At 40.8% G+C, this 22,078-nt stretch overlaps 2 protein-coding genes across 2 annotated transcripts; both read left to right on the top strand.

Annotated features, from left to right (window-relative positions):
* Nucleotides 1-352: 352 nt before the first annotated feature.
* Nucleotides 353-4,436, top strand: LOC133407720 (hepatitis A virus cellular receptor 1 homolog). The gene is made up of 6 exons (XM_061685896.1): nucleotides 353-452; nucleotides 546-890; nucleotides 3,027-3,095; nucleotides 3,173-3,237; nucleotides 3,530-3,629; nucleotides 3,729-4,436. The coding sequence occupies exons 1-6, from the start codon at nucleotides 410-412 to the stop codon at nucleotides 3,797-3,799; spliced, it is 693 nt and encodes a 230-aa protein (XP_061541880.1). The 5' UTR covers nucleotides 353-409; the 3' UTR covers nucleotides 3,800-4,436.
* A 2,121-nt stretch (nucleotides 4,437-6,557) lies between these two features.
* On the top strand, nucleotides 6,558-15,531 carry LOC133407721 (cell adhesion molecule DSCAML1-like). The gene is made up of 14 exons (XM_061685897.1): nucleotides 6,558-6,729; nucleotides 6,800-7,138; nucleotides 10,274-10,402; nucleotides 10,486-10,653; nucleotides 10,753-10,823; nucleotides 11,404-11,650; nucleotides 12,522-12,605; nucleotides 12,963-13,037; nucleotides 13,156-13,284; nucleotides 13,405-13,569; nucleotides 13,897-13,946; nucleotides 14,170-14,275; nucleotides 14,353-14,383; nucleotides 14,478-15,531. Exons 1-14 carry the CDS (start codon nucleotides 6,672-6,674, stop codon nucleotides 14,533-14,535), a joined length of 1,710 nt encoding a protein of 569 aa, XP_061541881.1. The 5' UTR covers nucleotides 6,558-6,671; the 3' UTR covers nucleotides 14,536-15,531.
* Nucleotides 15,532-22,078: the final 6,547 nt, after the last annotated feature.

The following is a 22,078-nucleotide window of genomic DNA, read 5'->3' as shown; positions in this document are numbered from 1 at the left end:
TGTCCTCAGTGCTCCTTCCGTGTTCCCCGCCAAGTGACTTTTTCTATCACGCTGCCAAGCCATCCGCCGGTTCACCCCACCGCCTGCCACACGTTGCCTGCCTCGACAACCCCCCAGTACATCTCAAGGTTCATCTCCATACCCTCTTTCAATAAACCGTTAATCACAAACCCCTCTGCCTGCTTCTGGGTCCAGTCAAAATCAAATCGTGACAATGCATGTTTAAAAAAAATTTTTTTTCGGTTTATCTGAAGGGAAGTCAAATGTTTATTTAAGTCTTGACTACTAGTTTTAATTTCCTCCCTGATTCTCAAGAAAGGGAAGTTAAAAGTGCATGACAGATCATGTCATTCTGCAGGGGAAAGATATGTAGCCTCATTTCAATGTATTGTTATACAAGAGCCTACACATGCGTGGTATGTGTTATTTATTCCTGTCCGTCCTGAGCCAAGGTAAGTCAATATTGGGTGCTCGTCGTAGCTCTGAGTGGATGCGATGTGAGGGGTTCGCGTTTCAGAGCTGTTATCCAGTGTCCTCCTCTGCAGTTCGCTCCGAGGACCTCAAAGTCAGTGGTCACGTCGGGCGCAATGTCACGTTGCCCTGTGTCTACGACGCCCAAGATCATGGCCTCCTGGACTTCTGTTGGGGTCGAGGAAAGGTCCCCACTTTCAAATGCTCAAACAGCATCGTCTTCGCCAAAGATGGGGCGGTACACATCATTAGTGGGTCTAGGTACAAGCTGCTGGGTCGCCTCAGTGATGGAGACGTGTCCCTGACCATCCGGAATGCTCAACCCGATGACGCCGGAGTGTACGGCTGCAGGGTCGAGCTGCCAGGGTGGTTCAACGACCATAAAGTCAATGCATACTTGGCTGTGGAGGAAGCTGAATGTGTGGCTCTTTCTGTTGAAGTCTTTTCATTTGCTGCTTCATCTCTCTTGTCTCTCCTTTCTCCTCTGCTTTCGCACAGCAGTGGGCAAAATTGGGTTATGAAGAGGTTCATATGGGATGCTTTTGTCATTCTTTCTATATTTACTGTGTACATTCTTGTTTTTTGTTCCTGTTATAGCCCTTTTTTCAGACAAAGGAGCAGGGTGTACCCCGCCTCTCATAGCTGGGATAGGCTCCAGTAGCCCGCGACCCTAGTGAGGATAAGCGGTAACGATAATGGATGGAGATATATATATATATAATTGTTTGGTAAGTCTCATTTTTGAGACTTGCCAAATAATTAGTATTCTATTTTTTATTAATCGCCAACCACAGCGCTTTAGGTTAACCCAAAATGTTAATACATCTCAAACAAGAATGTTTAAGAACTTGTGAGGTTTAAGCTTTCTTTGGAGAATATCAATGTGAACAATTATTCGGCAACTTTTGGTGTGCAGAATTATTACGCAGCTAAATGAAAAACATTTTCCCATCTCACTTTTTTATTTTCATTTATTGAAGTGAGAATTCTAAACAAACAACTCAAAACTTTCCAATACAAATTGATAGAAACTGATCTATTAAAATCTATTAAAAATAAATCTGTGACCAATATAGCTACCTTTCTTTTTAATAACGGTGATAAGCCTTTTATCCATGGATTCTGTTGGTTTCTTGATTTGTTGTCAATCAAGTTATCGTGCAGCAGAAACCACAGCCTCCCAGACATTCTTCTAAGAGGTGTACTGTTTTCCATCCATCCATTCATCCATCCATTTTCAACACCGCTTATCTTGGTTAGGGTCGCGGGGTGCCAGCTGACTTCGGGCGAAAGGCGGACTACAGCCTGAACTGGTCGCCAGTCAGTCGCAGGGCACATATAGACACAGACAACCATTCGCACCATCACAGAGTGGGAACTGAACCTACGCTGCCTGCACCAAAGTCAGGCAAGGGTACCACGACACCGTCAGTGACTGTACTGTTTTCTTCCACTGTATCGCTCCAGTTTAAGAACTGCCCACAAGTTCTCAATTGGGTTCAGGTTAGGTGAGGAACAGCATCAGTCTTTCATCTTTCAAGCCTTTACTAGCCAGCCATGCAGAGGAGTACTTGAATGCATGTGATGGAGCATTGTACTGCATAAAAATCTGTCTTTTTGAAAGATGCAGACTTCTTCCTGTACCACTGCCTGAAGAAAGTGTCTTCTAAAAACTGACAGAATGTTTTAATACTTCATTTTGAGCCCCTCTTCAACCCGAAAAGGTCCAACCAGTTCAACTTTTATCGTACCAGACCATTCCAGTATCCCTCCTCCATTTTGCCGGCATGTGAGTCGAAGTGGAGCTTTGTGCCCATTAGCGATCCAGCCACGGACTCATCCAGCTGGTCCGTTAAGAGTCACTCTCATTTCATTAGTCTATAAAACCTTTGAGAAATCTCTCTTCAGATATGTCTTGGCCCCGTCTAGATGCTTCAGCTTATGTGACTTCTTCAGTGGTGGTCTTTTTTCAGCTTTTCTTACCTTGGTGATGTCTCTGAATATCTTGTACTTCGAGGTAGGTTGCAGTTCTGAAATATGACAGTACTTGAAGATAATCGTTTCCTTGTGGCTTCATGCTTGATTCTTCACAAAACCTTGGCACTTAATTTGCGTCTTTTTCTCTCAACACATCACTAAAGGGTTTACAATCAAATATTTTGTTTGTCATACATACTGTCTTTTTTCACATAAATTTCTAACTCATTTTTATATATCAGTAATTGTTTTTTAAACTTTTGATCTTCATAATGCTGATTTTTTTTCACTTTACTTTGTTCTCTCTATCGGCCACTCTGAATGTATTCATTTTGATTTATTACCTCACTGAACATTTTTTTTAACCATGTCGAACAGATATCTATTTTACTTTAATTGTCAATAGAAATTATTGATTGTAAAAGTGCAATGCTTTTCCCTGAAAACTATTCCATTCTTGTTTGTGATCTTCTGTTTTTCCCCCTTTGTTTTTAGGGCCCTGGTGAATATAGTCATACAAATCCAACTCCTATTATCCAGCCAACAGTGTCCTTTTTTCTTATTTTCTATTTCTGCAGCACCATTGGAACAACCTGTTACTCATGTCATTTTGCCAGCAACAGCTAGAAGACAACAAAGGGAGCACAGTAAATCAATATCATTTCATTCAAAGAAAGATTGAACATTTATAGCCTTGTATCATATTCCTTTCAATTCATTCCAGACGTCTCTGTATTCGAACATGCAGAAGGAGATGATTCAACATTCAACAGTAAAGGCAAAGCTGAGGTATGATTCTTTTGTTTTGTGCTTCAAAAGTGAAAAACAACTGGGCATCATCAACTAGACTAAATATTACAGTGCAACTCATATACAATTTACAAACTCTATTTAAGATTGCAAAGCTACAAGCTATTTTGCCTTAGTTTCACTCTTCCTGATTTTGTGATTAGGAATGTTGATTATAATTTAGAGTGCACAAAGCAGTACTATAGGTTTGCACCTCAAGATGTTATTGTTAATATTCAGTTGAATTAATTTATACAGTTTCTTCCAACAATGAGGTTCACTTTGTTTGCAGGATTCATTCACAGCATTCCAGGAAGTGGGCAACATTTGCAGAGTTGCAGCTATTGTCTCCCTCACTGTGCTCATAATCTTGATCCCAATCTTTATTTTCTGTAAATATCATCTGGATTCTGTCTTGGAATATTTCTGGTAGACCTGAAGGTCAGCCCATTAGACTCATCTGATGCTTTCATGTGTTCATTTTCTCACAGCAGGGAGACGACCTCGTCCAATTCAATTCTTAAAAACATCAACGATGGAGAATGTGTATGAATTGGTCTAAATTCCCTCGTTTTTGCTCTTCAACATCGTTGCCTTGTGTCTGAGCTATTTGTCATTTTTAAATACAAAGCGTAAAGATGACATTCTAATCTCAGACGGCCGACGAACATACGGTGTGTCAGAAATGTTCCACAACTGGTGTCACAAATTGGAACCCCAAACTACAAGTTTCCCCACTCAATGTGGACCAGACGACCAACCAGACTACAAAGAGATCTTGTGGCGTTTTGCTTCATTTAAGCGACGAGAGTTGTGGCAGGACAACTCTGCCATGCTGGACCAACCTCCTTAGTCGCCCGACTTGGCTCCGTGTGGTTTTTCCTCCTTCCCAAGCTCACGGGGGTCATCAAGGGAATGCGTTTTGAAGATGTGGATAACATCATTCATATTCGCTCACGTTATTTGTGTTATAAACCTCACATTCTGTACAGTACAGTTTTAAGATGCACATGTAGTAGAAAACATATAACATAATGATAACATATTAAATTGATTCTATTATATTTGAAAACATCTTGTTCCTTTAGTGTTATATGTTTGTGTTATGTACTGTATATGTAATCTGATGTTAATATTTTCATGCATGCAGTGCCAGAAGGAGTGAGCGCTCCTTCATTCAGCAATCTAAGCCGATTGATTCACGAGTAATTTGGAAAATAAAGTTAAATGATTCATTTGAGATATATTTTCATTGCATATTCCCTTAAATCCTGTCCTCCCTCCCCCACCCCTAGTGTTTACTGATAGTGCTCGTTTCCCTTTTAGAGCAAACACAACATGGAACTGTGTTGTTTAGGTCAAAGTGCCTTAATCAAACAGACAATAATCACAATTCTTCTCTCTAATGTTACATAGTTATGTCACCTTGCTTCTGCTATCGCCTCACCTCTAGTTTAGCCTACATCAGTTTTTGTCAAGCATTTCATTCAGTTCGTCTTACAGTTCTTTGGGATCTTTGGGAGGTCCTAAGAATCCCACTCAATATGTTTTCGCCAAACTACATAGTTTGGTAGTGAGTCGTCATGCAATAGCATTTGCGATGTATCTTTTTCCAGCATTCAAAGAGGAAGTGCAATGCTGGGTTACTGAACTTTCAGCTGACTAAAAATTCACTCTCAGCTGATTTCCCCCGAACAACCCAAACTCTCTATTTACAAATGAGATTCAGCAGAAATACAGAATACATTGATTAGTGTTGCTGATAGTGTAACAATGGTGTAATTTTTTTTCTTTCACAAACCTGAAATCTGTGCAGGCAGCATGGGTTCAGTTTCCATTCTGTGACGATGTGAATGTGAGCGTGAATGGTTTTGTCGCTACACGTGCCCTGTGATTGGCTGGCAACCAGTCCAGGGTGAAGTCTGCCTTTCACTTGATGTCAGTGAGGACAGACGAGATGAAGAAGAAGAGTCCTAAACTATATCTCAACAATTCAGTACTAAATTGCTGTCAGTCTTTGCATGTTTTCAGCACTTACCTTCAAAAATAGTATTTAGAAACAAAACTCAACACTGAGTTGAGTTCAAAACTTTAAACTCTCTCTCTCTCCCTACATACATACATACATCTATATCCAACCATCCATTTTCTGAGCTGCTTCTCCTCACGAGGGTTGCGGGCGTGCTGGACCCTATCCCAGCTATCATCGGGCAGGAGGCAGGGTACACCCTGAACTGGTTTCCAGCCAATCGCAGGGCACATACAAACAAACAACCATTCGCACGCACAGTCACACCTACAGGCAATTTAGAGTCTTCAATTAATGCATGTTTTTGGGATGTGGGAGGAAACCCACGCAGGCACGGGGAGAACATGCAAACTCCACACAGGTGGGGCTGGGGACTGAACCCGGGTCCTCAGCGCTGTGAGGCTGACGCTCTAACCAGTCGTCCACCGTGCCACCATACATCTATATATCCATCCCTTTTCTATGCCGCTTATCCTCACTAGTGCCGCGGCCGTGCTGGAGCCTATCTCAGCTACCTTCGGGCGAGAGGCGGGGTACACCCTGAACTGGTCGCCAGCCAGTACATATAGACAAACAACCATTCACACTCACATTCACACCTACGGGCAATTTAGAGTCTTCAATTAACCTATCATGCATGTTTTTGGGATTTGGGAGGAAACCCAAAAAAAAACCCACGCAGGCACGGGGAGAACATGCAAACTCCACACAGGTGACGCTTGATTTGAACCTGGGTCTTCAGAACTGTGAGGCAGATGTGCTAACAAGTCGGCTACCTTCGACTATCGGCTACTAACCAGTGGGCTACCGTGCCCACCGGCCGCCTGTACTGGTTGCTGGTATAATTATACAAACTAAATAAATATATATCTATATCTATATCTGTATATATATATATATATATATTTAGTTAGTTATTTCTTATGTGAGTTGTGTAATTTCTTGTACAAATGAAGTAAAACTTTTTTCATCCAATATACAGTTTCAGAGTTACTTTCCAGAAAGCATCAAATGGCCTTTTCAAGATGAATAAGCAGCCACAGGGCAGCCACTCCAATTTGTAACTCATATTTCCAAAGGACTGATTGATCTCTGAGTTGGGGCAACCTCATTCGTTACCACCGATGACAGTCAACCACATTAGCTGTTCAAAGTTTGTCGATTAGCTCGTTTCTGTCTATTCATCAAAATGAAAATGTTTACCACTTGAAGGAGAAGGAACCAAAACCGCAAAGAAGGAAGCAGACCTCTTCCACATTCCACCTTGGCCTGCAGAACTGTTTGTGTGAGCACATCGAGGACACCATCATGTGACTTGGAAACTTGTCAAAGCTGAGACCTCTTCAAGGTCCAGTTTGATACCCAACAGCAGGTGAATGAAGCTCCTCGCTGAGCTGATCTTAACATGACTTACTTTGTCAGTAAATACTTCAGTTGGTGTTGCAGCCTCTGCCTTCTGCTAGGTAAGAGCTTACTGGACCATCAGCACTGGTGTGTGTTTAGAAGATTTGACCTTCTTTTCTGCTTTTGTAGGATGCAGCTTCACAGTAAGCCTCAAAGTTAAAGTTGGTGCAGACATTACTTTAACGTGCAAGTACGATGCTCGCTACTACGGCAAGCTGTCGGTGTGCTGGGGTCGAGGGCCTATCCCTAACAGGGGCTGTGCCAACGAAGTCATCAAGGCGGACGGAACATCGGTCACCAGCAGACTATCCGAGCGCTACCTGCTCATGGGTAACATCGAGGAGGGCGATGTGTCGCTGACCATCAGACAGGTTGTGGAGAGCGACCGGGGTGTGTACGGCTGCCGTGTGGAAATCCCAGGCTGGTTCAACGATCGCAAACATCGGGTGACCCTGACGGTGGTACCAGGTGAGACCCAAAATAAATTGTATGCTCTCCTCCAGGGTTGCTGTTTTTCAGTGCCTCAATTCTTGGTTGCCTTCATTGGCATCTACAAATAATGAGGTCAAGTGGTAAAAATACTCACATGTTGATTAGTGGAAGTACAGATACAAATTGTATATCAATAAATCAATAAATAGAGTAGAAGTACTGATTCAAGTCAAGTGTATTTAGCCCTTAATCACAAAAGTCTCGAAAAGCTTCACAAGCCCAGTTTACAAACATCAACGACATCCCCTGGTCTAAACCTCACATCCAGGCAAGTAAAAAACAAGCGAGAAAACCCATATGAGGGGGGGGAAGAAAACTTGGGAAGGGCTAACAGATGGTGGAATCCCATTCCAGGATGACAAGGGGGAAACATTAATCACACGATATTATACATTAAATCCTTTACTTGAGTAAAAGTAAAAAAGTACACACACTGTAATGTATTGAAGTACACGAGTAAAAATGTTTTGAACGTTTTATTTTTTTGACAGTCAATTATATACAATTCCTGTGTTGATAACATGACAAAACAATGAAATGAAAAAACATCTCTGCACACAAAATAGTTTCCTTCTTTTAGCAACTTGCGTTGTGCTAAGACAATCACTGGAGACACGATCAAAACTAAGTGTTCCGATAGCTTAGCTAATGTTGTGAACTGATTAACAAAATTTGCAAAATTACCTCAATATATATATTTTTCAGATTAGGAAGATTTTGAACCACAGAAGCTGATACTTTTAGGGTGGGACAAAACATATTCATCATGAATCATTCTTGTAGCTGATCTCATCAAACAATTCTCTTGAATAAGGCCGTGGCTGGGAAATATCTTGCTTCTCCGTGTCTGTCGAGTCATTGTCACAAATGCTCCCTGGTTCACAATCCTTTATGTCGCCGTTGTCCCCGTTTTTGTTGTTGTCGTTTTTTTTTGCCTCCTGAGTCCTAAATACCTCAAACGTGATTGACTTTACCGCTCTCTAGTTACGTCTTTTTTAATGATGTGTATTAAATAGCCTTATTTTGACAAAGAGTGGAAATTACGGATATCACTTAATGTTGAGAGCCAAAGTAAAAAGTTGTCAGAAAATTGAATACTCAAGTAAAGTACGGATAGCTGAAAAATCTACTTAAGTACAGGAATTAAGTATTTGTACTCAGTTACTTCTCACCACCGGCTTTTAACATCCTTGAGAAGTACAGTGCGTACGGAAAGTATTCAGACCCCCTTAAATATTGAAGTTCATTTTTTTTCCACATTAATGTACACACAGCACTCCATATTGACAGAAAAACAACAGAATTGTTGAAAGTTTTCCAGATTTATTAAAATAGAAAAATTTCAATATCACACAGCCATAAGTATTCAGACCCTTTTCTCAGTATTTAGTAAAAGCACCATTTTGAGCTAATACAGCGATGAGTCGTTTTGGGAATGATTTTTCACACCTGGATTTGGGGATCCACTGCCATTCCTCCTTGCAGATCCTTTCCAGTTCTGTTAGGTTGGATGGTGAACGTTGGTGGGCAGCCATTTTCAGGTCTTTCCAGAGATGCTCAATTGGGTTTAAGTCAGGGCTCTGGGTGGGCCATTCAACAACAGTCACGGAGTTGTTCTGAAGCAACTTCTTCGTTGTTTTAGCTGTGTGCTCAGGGTCATTGTCTCTTTGGAAGGTGAACCTTTGGCCCCAGTCTGAGGTTCTGAGCAATCTGGAGAAGGTTTTTGTCCAGGATATCCCTCTACTTGGTCGCATTCTTTTCTTTGATTGCAACCATTCTCCCTGTCCCTGCAGCTGAAAAACACCCCCACAGCATGATGCTGCCACCACCATGCTTCACTGTTAGGACTGTATTGGACAGGTGATGAGCAGTGCCTGGTGCCACTTAGAATTAAGGCCAACAATTTCTATCTTGTGCCCGATGACAGCTGGGATAGGCTCCAGCACGCCCGCGACCCTAGTGAGGATAAGCGGCTCAGAAAATGGACGGATGGATGAATTTCTATCTTGGTCTCATCAGACCAGAGAATGTTATTTCTCACCATGTTGGAGTCCTTCAGGTGATTTTTTTTTATTTTTTTAAAAAAAAATTTCAGCAAACTCGATGCGGGCTTTCATGTGTTTTGCACTGAGCAGAGGCTTCCGTCGGGCCACTCTGCCATAAAGCCCCGACTGGTGGAGGGCTGCAGTGATGGTTGTCTTTCTAGAACTTTCTCCCATCTCCCGACTGCATCTCTGGACCTCAGCCACAGTGATCTTTGGGTTCTTCTTTACCTCTCTCACCAAGGCTCTTCTCCCCCAATTGCTCAGTTTGGTCGGACGGCCAGCTCTAGGAAGGGTTCCGGTCGTCCCAAACGTCTTCCATTTCAGGATTATGGAGGCCCCTGTGCTCTTAGGAACCTTAAGTGCAGCAGAAATGTTTTTGTAACCTTGGCCAGATGTGTGCCTTGCCACAATTCTGTTTCTGAGCTCTTCAGGCAGTTCCTTTGACCTCATGATTCTCACTTGCTCTGACATGCACTGAGCTGTCTTATATAGACAGGTGTGTGGCTTTCCTAATCGAGTCGAATAAGTATAATCAAACACAGCTGGAGTCCAATGTAGCTGTAGAACCATCAAGGATGATCAGAAGAAATGGACAGCACCCGAATTAAATATATGAGTGTCACAGCAAAGGGTCTGAATACTTATGGCTGTGTGATATTTCAGTTTTTATTTTTTAACAAATATGCAAAAATGTCAACAATTACATGTTTTTCTGTCAATATGCGGTGCTGTGTGTACATTAATGAGGAAAAAGAGGAACTTCAATGATTTTAACAAATGGCTGCAATATAACAAAGAGTGAAAAATTTAAGGGGGTCTGAAAACGTTCCCTACCCACTGTAACTTGGTCAAGAGAAATGGCAGGAAATGAACCCTAACATACATGCTTGAAGTCAAAATCTAACAGGATACCTTCTTGCTGTGCGGCAACAATGCCGCAGTATCAGCTTGTGGTTGCATGGTGATCAGTTCAGTATGCAGCATGTACAGTATCTCACCAGCTGGTAGAAGCTGCAGTTCATTGTAACTCTTCCCTGTGTACTTCATAGCATTTCTACCTCTTTAGCATGCCCTGATGCTCTCAAGGTGGAGATGCGGGAGGTGAGGGACAGAACTGTCAACATTCGCTGGTCGCATGTGTTTGACGGTGGAAGGCCCATCGAGTCCTACGAGATTGACATCAAGAGCAAAGAGGGTGCGACAAAACTCCGAATCATATCCAGAAATATGGTTAGAACATCGTCTTGTTTCATGCTTCCGTTTTTATCTCCCACACAGCACTATGGGATGCTGCATTGATAACTCACATATCAAATCCAAACCTGACTCAGGTCACTCTGGTGGACTTGCGACCGGCAAAGTATTACAACCTCCGCATGTTTGCAATCAATAGTCAGGGCATGAGTAACGCCAGTAATGTTCTCACAGTTGCCACAAAAGAAGCAGGTAAAGTAAAAATGTGTTGCGCATATTTTTCATTCATCTGAGATTTTGTAGCATTTTATGTAACGGTTGTTCTTTTTTTTTTTTTTGTTCGCTGCTCAGCACCAGAAGGTCCACCACTGGATATGCGTCTCCAAGCGACCTCGTCTACAAGCATCAGAGTGTCTTGGAAGGTAATGTTGAACTTCTGGTTTTTACATGGTTAGTTTATTAAAGGTCATCATTCAAAAAAAAAATAATCTGATGTCCTTTTATCGGGTTTTCAAGATAATTTTTGGATAAAAATATCCAGGATGCCTTTTTCAAGCTATTGTAGTTTATCTTTTATGCCTGTAATTTGAGGCGGCTGGATTTCTTATTAATATTCAATATGTTTATAAGCTTTGTTCTGATTGGATAGTTGATATGCATTTAAATATGGAAAACAGGATCGCCCTGATTGGTTCTTGGCGATATCTTGTACCTGAGTCCTCTTCAGCGGGTTGTCGACGTGTTTGCGTTCCACGACGGTGTGTTGTGACCTGCCATATTCTTGTAATATTGATAAAATAATAAAATTGTGATGGTTGTTTAATAATAGTGATTGAAATAGGAGAAAAGTAATACAAATACAAATAATATTCAGTTATACTCCCACTTAACAAACGTTTAGGCAGTAGAGTGTTACTGTGTTGTGGAATATTTCTTGAAACTATCCTGTATGGCCATTAAATATGGAAAAGTGTTGAAATGATAATGATCGTGTCGCTATAGCCTCCTCGGGCGGACCTGAGAAATGGGATTCTACGCAGTTACAGCATCCGCTACATAGAGTATGACCCTGTTGGCAGACACTTCAAACAGTGGCACCACCAAAGTGTCACAGCCACACAGTCACAAGAGAGCCTCATTTTAAGTGGATTGAGGCCCTCCACCCAGTACAGTGTGCTCGTACAGGCCAAGACCAACGCAGGCATAGGACCTGCCTCGAGTGCTCTCCTCTGCTCCACCTTGGATGAGCGTGAGTTATAGAATTGAATTCAAGAACATAAATGTGTAGTATTGTGCAAAAGTCGACAGTAAATCCATCATTCCATTTTTGCAATTCTATGACTTCGTACAGGTTCGTCACAATAAATTAGAATGTTGTGGCAAACTTAATTTGTTTCAGTCGTTCAATTCAAAAAGTGAAGCTCATATTATACAGACTCACTACACGCAAAGTGAAATATTTAATTTTATTGATTTTTTTGTTTGTTTTTCATTTTGATAATTACAGTTTACAGCTAACAAACCCCAAAATTAACCATTTCAAGAAATTAGAATATTAGATTAGAATCACTCAAATGATTTATGATACTGTAGAGAAATTTGGCAGGAATTGTGTTAATTGAATTTGGAATGTAATGAATATGCGCTGTAAATAATCTGTATTATACATACTGTATATGAGTTTCAACTTTTTAAAATTTAACTACTGAAATGAAAACCTTTTTTTAGATGCACCTGGATGATTTATCCAACTCTATTTAAATAAAACAGACACAATAAAAAAAAAAATATATATATACACAACATAGTTTTACCTCCTGTATGTTATTCCTAAGCTCATGCTTGACATGTAACTTATCATAAAAATCACACCATTAAGAAAATACATTTACAAATTGCACATCAATTTCAATTTGTCTCCTGTTTCCCAAAAACAAGGATGGAATGGAAGTGAAGCTATATCATTGCCAAATTGTACTGTATAGCTTTCCTACTATTTAATAAAGTATATGGACTTTTGTACAGCACCCCATGACTTCAACAAATTCCCTCACTTTTTAAATGCCACTTGATTTACATTCTTCTTCTTCTTTTTTTTTTTTTTTTTTTTTTTTGTTCAGTTCTCCAAACTTCGACCGAGGCAACAATCAACACGCTCTTCACCGTTACATGGCCGATGCCAGAGACCACATGGTTCATCTCAGGTACTCAAGTCAGGCATTAATGACGCACACTCAGTCAGGCTAAAAATAAACAATCGTCAATAAATAATCATCTAAACTGTAAAGAATTGACAATGCAATTTCTTCCATGCGACTAGAAAGTAAAGTAACGATGAAAAGTAATATATTTTATTCTAGTTTATCCTTGTTACGAATGGAATAGTTTTGATAATGACCATAGTCACAAAAGTTAAAAGAGAGAAAAAAGTCTTGTATTGTGCCACAATACCTTTCTGTGGTTAAATTTAACCAATATTTCCAAGCATGCCTTTCAGTTAAATATTCTTTTTTTTTTCTGTGGAAACCTACTGCATGTCTCCTTCTCTTTTGTCTTCACAGATCTCACAACTCCAGCAGTTGAGGTGGTTATTGCCAGCACAGCATGGGAACAAAGCACTCCAGGTTTTTCCTCAGGTAGGCCACATCGTGTTATGTTCCTTTTCTTCTATAAAGTAAATAGAATTCATGATCATCCAGGATAGTTTGCTTTCCGTGCTAAAAATGTGTTTTTGGCCACCTGTGTCTTACTCAGTGCCTCCGGACCCACCTATTGTTGAGTTGAAGGAGGTCAACGGCAACACAGTATCTTTCTCCTGGACTCCTGGGTTTGAAGGAGATGCCCCCATTTCTGGATATTTCCTTGAGTATAAAGCTTTGAATGGTAAGATACAGAACAGTATAATCAGTGGAATCGTTCAAACAAAGCTCCGTCTCTATAAAAATAATACGGACCTTTGTTGTCCATTCTGCCCAAAATTGACTGTTGTTCCAACAACTACAGGCTCGTGGGATTTTGAGAAGACAGTAGTGGACTTCAGCCCAAACCAGAGAGAGGCCACCATCATAGAGATAAATCCCTCCGTGTACAACATCCGCATGTTTGCAAAGAGCAGTCTGGGTACTAGTAAAGCCAGCAACATCCTTACCTTCACAACTGGAGACACAGGTGACAGTGCGATGTTTTCCTAACAATATTACCCACCTTGAATAACAGTTTATCGCTCAAAAGGAAAACTACTGCTTACTCCTTGTTGTATTATGAGAAAAAGCTGTAATGGTATGAGAATGAAGTTGCATTTTTTCAAGAAAAAGACAATATCAGAAAAAACGTTTTGTCAAAATTGAATGAACAAAAATGTTTAATCGCAAACTTTCCTATCACAACAATTTTTTTGTTTTGCTCCAAAAATATACAATTTTATTGTCATAACAATGCATCTTCAATCCCATAACTGTAATTGTGTGTGTGTGTGTGTGTGTGTGGCTTGCACAGGTCAGCAGGATGTTTTCTCAACAACCACAACCATTAATACTCATGCTGCAGTAAGTAAGAAATAACGTTTATTTGTTACACTGTTTGATGTTAGGGACGAAACCTGTTTTTTATATTGTTGCCCACTATCTTTCAAACGTGAACTAAAATGATTTGCTGACCTGCATGAAAGCGCAGTGACGCTATTTTGCCCCCTAGAGGACAAAAAGGAGCGAAAGTCTGCAAGATGTCCCCCCCCCCCGTTTCCTTTAAACATGAACGTTTGAATTCTAGACAAGCTCTGAGGAGGGGGGAAGTGGTCACCTTGTTGCTATCGTTGTTCCACTTGTGCTGGTGATGATGTCGATCGTTGCCATAGCGACTATATGGCACCTGCGACGTGAGTATGCTAAATAAGTGATGGTTCAGCCGAGTCAAGCTCCATTTGATGAACTGTTCCCATGTGTGCCTTCACAGGGTTCAAAGGGCAAAAAGGCAACATTAGCCTGTGAGTTTCTGCACTTTGACACTTTTTAAATGTATTTTCCATTTATTATTATTTTTTTTTTTTTTGACTGGATCAAATGCGTCGTCCTCCACAGGTGGCTGAGCCGAGGAGCAATGCTTTACAGAGGCTCTGAGTCCATGCAAGAGCTTTGAGACATGCTTCTTTAAGGGACGTCACAGATATGTCAACATGAAAACAGCGAAAGACCTGAACTGTACATCATGTTGTATGGATATCACTGGCGTGTCCTCATACAGTTAGATCCAAAAATACAGTATTTGGGCACTGACTTTTTTTTTTTTTTTTTTTTTTTTTTTTTTTTTTGGAATGATCTTGCCTGTGTATATCTCCATAATGGATTTAAAATGTAAAAAAGTGTACGTTTAGCCTTTCGACTTCAATGTCAAAAATATGAGACATACAAGAAAAGAACCTTGAGCCAACAACCTTTTGTTGTTGACTTTTTTTTTTCCAGAAGGGAAGTACAGAAAAAATAAACACCTGAAATGTGAGCCTCTTTCAACTAGGATGCAGCTGTGTTCGGGAAAATACCTTTTGGATTTATGGCCCAAAAAGTTCAACATTGGTTTCCAAATTTTGCAACAACCCATTTGTAATTTCCCAAAAGCAGGGTACCAACAAGTTAATACCCATTTGTAGGGGCCAAGTTTGGGAAGTTTATAATTTGCATTGGAAAACAAAAAGCACGTTTTGTTTTTTCAACATTTTTACGTTTTACGTTTTAAGGCAAATTTGTAGAAATCAAAACAAAGAATCGGTCAGCTCAAACTATTGCAGTCAGTTATGACATAATGCTTGTTTATTTGAAGAAAGGAGTTTGCAGTGTTCATTTCTCGGCCTGTGACTAACATGAAGTGCCAGCTTGTTGCATCCAAGTGCCAGCAGAGGGCGTTCGGGCCCCACCGTTGACAGTGTTGCAGTTTAGCCTCCATCAGTGTAGCATCCTCATGAGGAGCCACTGCAGCCAAACTCGATTTCTATCCATCTGTCTAACAAATCTCTTCATTGGGGGAGGGAATTTGATACGGATGCCACCCAACAATGAGGGAGCATTGGCGATAGCAAGTACTGTTTTTCAGCTGTTACCAAATGGTACAATGGTTGTACATGTCTATATATGCACGGGTGAGAGCTCAATAAAAGCTACTCACTTTTTTTTCTCTCTCCATCTTAATGGCCAACAACAGACACAGCATGATATTTATGTAAATCTTACACAGATAACAAAGCTCATCACAAAGTCAAAATCCAAAAGTCCGCATATACGTGTAATTGTAGCCTTGTAAAAAAAACATATGTTCCACCGCATACTTCTCATCTTCCCACCACCGTCCTGCCTTAATTACACAAACGTCAGACTTTGGAGTCTTTTGCACCATGTCCACAACCTTATGTTCTTTCATTGATCTAACTCTCTTCAAACAATGTAAATTGCTCTGTGTGACTCTTGTAAAAGAACAGAAAAAAAAGTCAGCGATGGTTGCGGGTGGGAATGCTTGAATGACTTTGACGAGCGTTCTTTGATTGCTCACGCATGTAAAAACAACTACATGTATTTACATAGAACCCCCAATACACGGCCTCTACTATACCACACAAGACACTAACAAGAAGTCATCTCAACACGAACAACATACAAATAGCTTTTATCACTGATCAGTGTGTCATCACCCTAATTTTCTCAGTTCTCACGAAGAATCTGTTTCATTCAACTCTGCAACTCTTAGGCCAACTTGAGATTTGCTTTTTTTTTTTTTTTTTTTAAACCAATGATTTAATGATCCAAAAGTAAGTAAACAATTCCAAAATATGAATTTAGGTCGAGATATCAGCATTTCAGCATTTATTTTCATGTGCACTGGATACACAAATTAGACGATAGCATTTTTTGTAACTTGTAGGTGAGCACAAGCATCGGATTAGATCAATCTAAGACAGACTGAAGGGAATTAGACATGCATATTCATTCATGAGTTCAAAGTTGGCGCCTATGAATTGGGAGCTGGTTACAAGAGTTCTGCTAATGTTTCTCTTTAATTTTGTTATTTTACGACCCTTTTTTGTCATTTAATGTTTACTCTACTCCGTGTGTAGCCATTGTGGACGGCTTTTGACATTTTGGGCCATGACATTCATTGGAGGAGAATATTTGCACTTGTTCTTTTGTGCCTTCACAGCAGCATGTTTGTACCCGTTTTTGTTGAGCGGGAAATGTCGACGCTGTTGGACTGTCTGAGATGGCATGGCATCTGGGCAAGATGCGACTGCCGGGAGCGTCGTCAACGTGAAGCCGAGTGCGTCTCAGAGGAGATCTGGAGAGGATTGATAGTCGGGGCTAAAAAAATATAGTGAACCGAGAGAGACGACTAAATGTGACTGGAGAATTAAACCAATCCTTCTGTATGTGTGTTACTCGGCAATAGACAAACTTTTGACTGTTAGAAAAACTACAGTTGTTTGCTTATTTTCAAACTTAGCTTCTAGCAAACATAAGCGATGTCATGACCGCTGTGATCGCAAAATCTGTGATCCCAGTGGCCTCATCCCGGTCAATGGAGAATTCAAACAAGTGCAACAAGTGGGAATGAAACACGCCACCTCTTGTATGCAAAGTGCCAATGTGAAGGGCGCTACTGTATATTATTTTATGTTTGTGTACATCACTTTGGCACAGCTGCAGCTGTTGTGAAAGCGCTAGATAAAGCGGAATTGAGTTAAGTTGCAAGTCCTTTGCTTGCAAAACTTACACCAAGCCTGTGTGACCTATTGACATTGCCAAACTTTTGTGATGCTTTTCCAGGCTTTTGCCACAGCCTTTCAGGTCTTGTTTGTTTTCAGGGGTTACTCCAGATTGGCTGGCAACCAGTTCAGGGTGTACCCCGCCTCCTGCCCGAAGATAGCTGGGATGGGCTCCAGCACGCCCCCGACCCTAGTGAGGAGAAGCGGCTCAGAAAATGGATGGATGGATGGGTTACTCCATTCACTCTCCTCTTTAGCAGGTAAAATGCATGCTCTATAGGATTTAAGTCCGGAGAGTGACCAGTCTTTGTGTTTTGGGTCGTTATCTTGTTGCATTACAATGTATCTCCCAATCAGTTTGGCAACAGCTTTATTACATTTTCAAACACAATGTTTCTGCAGACTTCTGAACTCATTTTGTTGTTGCCATCATGTAATACATCTTCAACGAAAATGTGTGAGCCCATCCCAGATGATGTCTTACTTAGTGCAGAATGGTTTTCTTCTTCTTCAGGACATTCCAAATGGTTGAATTGGCTATGGCCGTTGTTTGAGCAATGGCGCTGAGGGAAGATTTTCCATCTTCTCTCAATGTCACAATTAATTCTTTTAATCAATAAACAGCGTTCTAGATTCCATGTTAGTGACTAGTATAAATCTTAGTCTGAGTGTTGTTTGAATTGTTTGTTTGCTATTTATTGTTTGAATTATCAAATCAATAGGACACTTATAGGCAAAAAGACTGCCAGTCACGTGATCAAATACTTTTGCTCAGATGAAATAGTGTCTGGGTTCAAATAAAAGATGTCATTTAATATAAATTTTGAGCTCCTGTCTCATATTCACCTTTTAATGTCAAACCCACATTTTTTTCAATACATTCAATCAAAAAAATGTCTTATATTCATACATATTTCAATAACTATGTTGAACTGCTATGACATTATTGCAGTATCAATTTACACTCTTGCAGCTCATAAACATTTGAAGCCAAGTTCAACATTTCCCCTATGCCTTGTCCAAACATGGTGCAACCCTTGTAACCTTTGCTCTAATAGTATTTGGTTTAGTCCATTACTGGTTTGTTTGTTGGACCCGGGAACTTCTAATCAATACACCTGCACCGCTGAGACAAAGGGAACTGCATTGCCTGGTCATCCCATGTCCATATCAGTACATTTGTTTCTACTAAATGGTGATTGATTACCTTGAGAAAAGTTGTTTTTTTCTTTTCTTCCACTTCTACATGTTTATATGTTGGTTATGCCCAGACTGGTAAAAGCCTATACCAATATAACATCCATTTTTTCAAAAGCTGTTTTATGAGAATGTATGTGTGTGAGGGAGGTGGCTTCTGTGTCCAGGGGACACAAGGACTTAGAGAAAAGTTATTGCTAGCATAGACTCTTAAAAAACACACACCAAAAAAAACAGTTAGGACTACGTGCCTAGTGCATTCTTTAGCTTAGCACATGGTTCAGTTTAGCACATGCTCAAAGAGCCATGGGGCAACGCAATGACAGTAGCATTTTGCAAAGTTACTAAAATACCAGTGCATCTGCATAAAGCTCCTCATGCAGGTAAATGCAGAGCCAACAGTGTCGGTTAAGGGTTGCGGCATAACACCACCGGCGGGAGATTGAGGAAGGGGGGAGAGTGCGTATGCCCGTAACAATGGCAGTATTACCGACCAGCATAAAGTTAGTACTGCAATAAATCATGCACCGGGGCTCTGCCCACATCAAGGTACCAGCACTCAGGAAGCGGAGACTGAACAGTACCACACACACCAAAGGCTGAGCTCCACAGGAGGGGCTGGTCTGCAGGCCACGTTGCCACGATGAATGCAAGGAGCTGCCAGATGTTGGCTCTCCATGGAGCGAATGACAGCATTAGAGCTGAAAATAAATAGGAGGTGAGGTGGAACAAAAATAAGACGAGATGCGGATGCAGTTTGTCAAATCCTAAGCAGCCATTGGCTCATTTGTTGATGAAAGAAGCACTAATTGATTCAAGTCTTGCCAAGCCCCCCCACTGACTGAGACAGCTCAAAGGGGGCATTTCATCCTATTAGAGCCATAGCTTGTCAATCTGCTTGTGCGAGCAAGTCACAGCAAGAGCTGTGTACAAGGTGATTAAATTTTCTGATATCAAAAAAATAAGGGCGGTGAAAAAGTAGTCTAAAACTCATCTCCAATGACGTTGTTTATGACAAGAGCTGGCATTGCATTTTTGTGTGTGATATGATCGGATTACTTAACTTGAGTGAGGTGGAAGGCAGTGCTCATGTTTGAAGGTCAGACATACAGTAACCGTTACCATGGAGACACCAAGTAGACCAAGTAAACCAAGTGCGGTGCTTTCACTTTACTGAGGCAACATCATCAACCCATACTGTATTTTTGTTTTCGAAATGATTGTTTTCTTTTGTGGAACAAATTCATGAAAATAATACACAAAAAGTCAGTTCAGGAGCATCATCCTTTCCAAAGCTAAAAACGCATATGAATAATACTATCTATTTATTATTATGATTATAAAATCGACCTGAGTTGATAGGAGATGATCATTTTCTGTAATGAGACAAAAAGACGAAACGCATTTGAGGTGAGGTGAGTTAATCCTTTAGATGCTCACCGCCTGAGCTGAAATCTTGAGATATTCACCAGACCTCGTGTGATGAAAGCGGTTTGATCAAAATTATTTATTAGGGCACGTTTTGGTCCACTTCTGAACTGTACGTTGTTGCTGATTGAAGCACTTGTGTTTTAACTGTAAGAAACTAACTGTGTTTAACTGTGGATTGTTTTTTTTTTTGTGCTGGTTTGAGAAAACCTCTTATCTAAAATCCAGATGAATGCAAATTCTGTGAATCTTAATATGTAGATTAACAACGTTAACCAGATTTTTTGCATATTGTTGTTGAGCAGATCTTGAGTTGAGTGGCAAATTTGAACCGTCCTCGAGAAGTTTCCATAGAAACACGCTGGAGTTCATGTTGATGCAGTGACTTGATCAAATAGTGGAGAAAAATCGTTTGGCAACCGGTCATTGGGGACAGAAATAGCTATAATGGCATGCTTGTTGCATCTCTTTGCACTCTCATAATCCTCTGTGCTCGCAGACATTTCCATAAACGTTTGAACCTCCTCAACCAGAGCTTGTACGATTCATAACACGTCACCTCTCATTCAGAGAGCATTAAGTGTCAGCGCTTTGAACACAGGCATGGCTCCTAATCTCTTTAAATTTGTTTGCATCCTCTCTGCTAACGCCATTGCTTTTTATACACCTGCCCAGAGGCGAGTTCCGCTAAGGAAAATCGTCAAACTGGAAGATCTCCATCAGCTTGGCAGCAGAACACAGTGGAAGTCTCGGATCAGTTCAGGGGATTGGAGCAGCTGAGCTCTGCCATGGAAGACACGTGACTGGCACTTTTGAATAAGAGGAGTGTTTAAGGAGGGAGGGAGCAAGGGGATAAAGGGTGAGAGAGAGGTAATCACATCAAGGGATTAGTGGCTGTTATTAATGGAGGTTAGGGAATCTTCCTACTGTCATTCTCACACAGAACTTTCTATCTATCTATCTATCTATCTATCTATCTATCTATCTATCTATCTATCTATCTATCTATCTATCTATCTATCTATCTATCTATCTATCTATCTGTCTGTCTGTCTGTCTGTCTGTCTGTCTGTCTGTCTGTCTGTCTGTCCATCTATGACGATAATTCAGTTACACAGCTGTCTCTCCTCTCCTTGCCCAACCTCTGGGCGACAGTTATGCTTTTCGTTTGTAATATTCTCCCTACTTACTTCATACGGGAGAATAATATTCTACTCCCCTGAGCATTTGAGTGTTTGTGTTGGCATGCCCCCCTTTGAATGATGGCCATTCAGTGGTGAACAAACAAGACATTTGTCTGCATCACCTAAGGGAAGACTCGGTGGAAATATGTTTACAGCTTATACTTTGCTTCAATTTTCATTTTCTAAGGGACTCATAGAATCCAAACTTTGTTCCAGGGATTTGTTGATATACACTACATAGTCATTTGGATACGTGGCAATTACACCTACAGGAATTAAACAATTAACTCAATAATTCATTCATTAAATAATGAATCAACAATATTTGTAAGATTGAGGTTGCAATTTGCTGTGGTGTACAAAGTGTGGGCGGAAAGTTCCATGACTAGTGTCACAAAAGATATACAGTGGAACCTCGACCCCATTTGAAACCCGAAACATTTGAAAAACCAAGGCAACATTTCCCATTGAAATGAATGGAAATGCAATTAATCCATTCCAGCCCCAAAACTGTTATACTGGCCAAGAAAAAAGAAATACAGTGCAATATAGAAACAGAGTAAGTGAAAACACACAATTATACTTCTTTCATAATCACATTGAGAAATTCTGATTCAAGTGTTTTTTCTTTTGTTTCATATCTAATTCATTGGTTGACTTTGGCACAACAAACCAATCCATCGTCTTTTTCTGTTCAGAAACAAAAATCAGAAAGAGAGATGCCTGTCGATCTCCCGTTCGATTCTTCCCTCACTCGTGAACAAGATCCCAAGATACTTGAACTCCTCCACTTGGGGCAGGAGCTCTCTGATTTTCATCGCAGCCGACTGCGAACCGCACCAGTGAGAGTTGGAGATCACGGCTTGATGAAGCCAACAGAATCACATCATATGCAAAAAGCAGAGATGCAATACTGAGGCCACCAAACCGGACCCCATCTACGCCTCGGCTGTGTCTAGAAATTCTGTCCACAAAAGTTATGAACAGAATCGGTGACAAAGGGCAGCCCTGGCGGAGTCCAACCCTCACCGGAAACGAGTCCGACTTACTGGCAGCAATGCGGACCATACTCTGACACTGGTCGCATAGGGACCGAACACCCCGTATCAGGGAGTCCTGTACTCCA

Source organism: Phycodurus eques, chromosome 9 (genome assembly GCF_024500275.1).
Source record: "Phycodurus eques isolate BA_2022a chromosome 9, UOR_Pequ_1.1, whole genome shotgun sequence".
NCBI classification, from domain to species: Eukaryota; Metazoa; Chordata; class Actinopteri; order Syngnathiformes; family Syngnathidae; genus Phycodurus; species Phycodurus eques.
This window is presented reverse-complemented; position numbering and strand designations above follow the sequence as displayed.

Coding starts and splice junctions, on each gene's coding strand:
- LOC133407721 (XM_061685897.1), top strand. CDS start 6,672: ATGACTTACTTTGTCAGTAAATACTTCAGTTGGTGTTGCAGCCTCTGC. Junction 10,403..10,485: donor TGACATCAAGAGCAAAGAGG/GTGCGACAAAAC, acceptor TCTCCCACACAG/CACTATGGGATGCTGCATTG. Junction 12,606..12,962: donor GACCACATGGTTCATCTCAG/GTACTCAAGTCA, acceptor TTGTCTTCACAG/ATCTCACAACTCCAGCAGTT.
- LOC133407720 (XM_061685896.1), top strand. CDS start 410: ATGCGTGGTATGTGTTATTTATTCCTGTCCGTCCTGAGCCAAG. Junction 3,096..3,172: donor AAGACAACAAAGGGAGCACA/GTAAATCAATAT, acceptor AATTCATTCCAG/ACGTCTCTGTATTCGAACAT. Junction 3,238..3,529: donor ACAGTAAAGGCAAAGCTGAG/GTATGATTCTTT, acceptor CTTTGTTTGCAG/GATTCATTCACAGCATTCCA.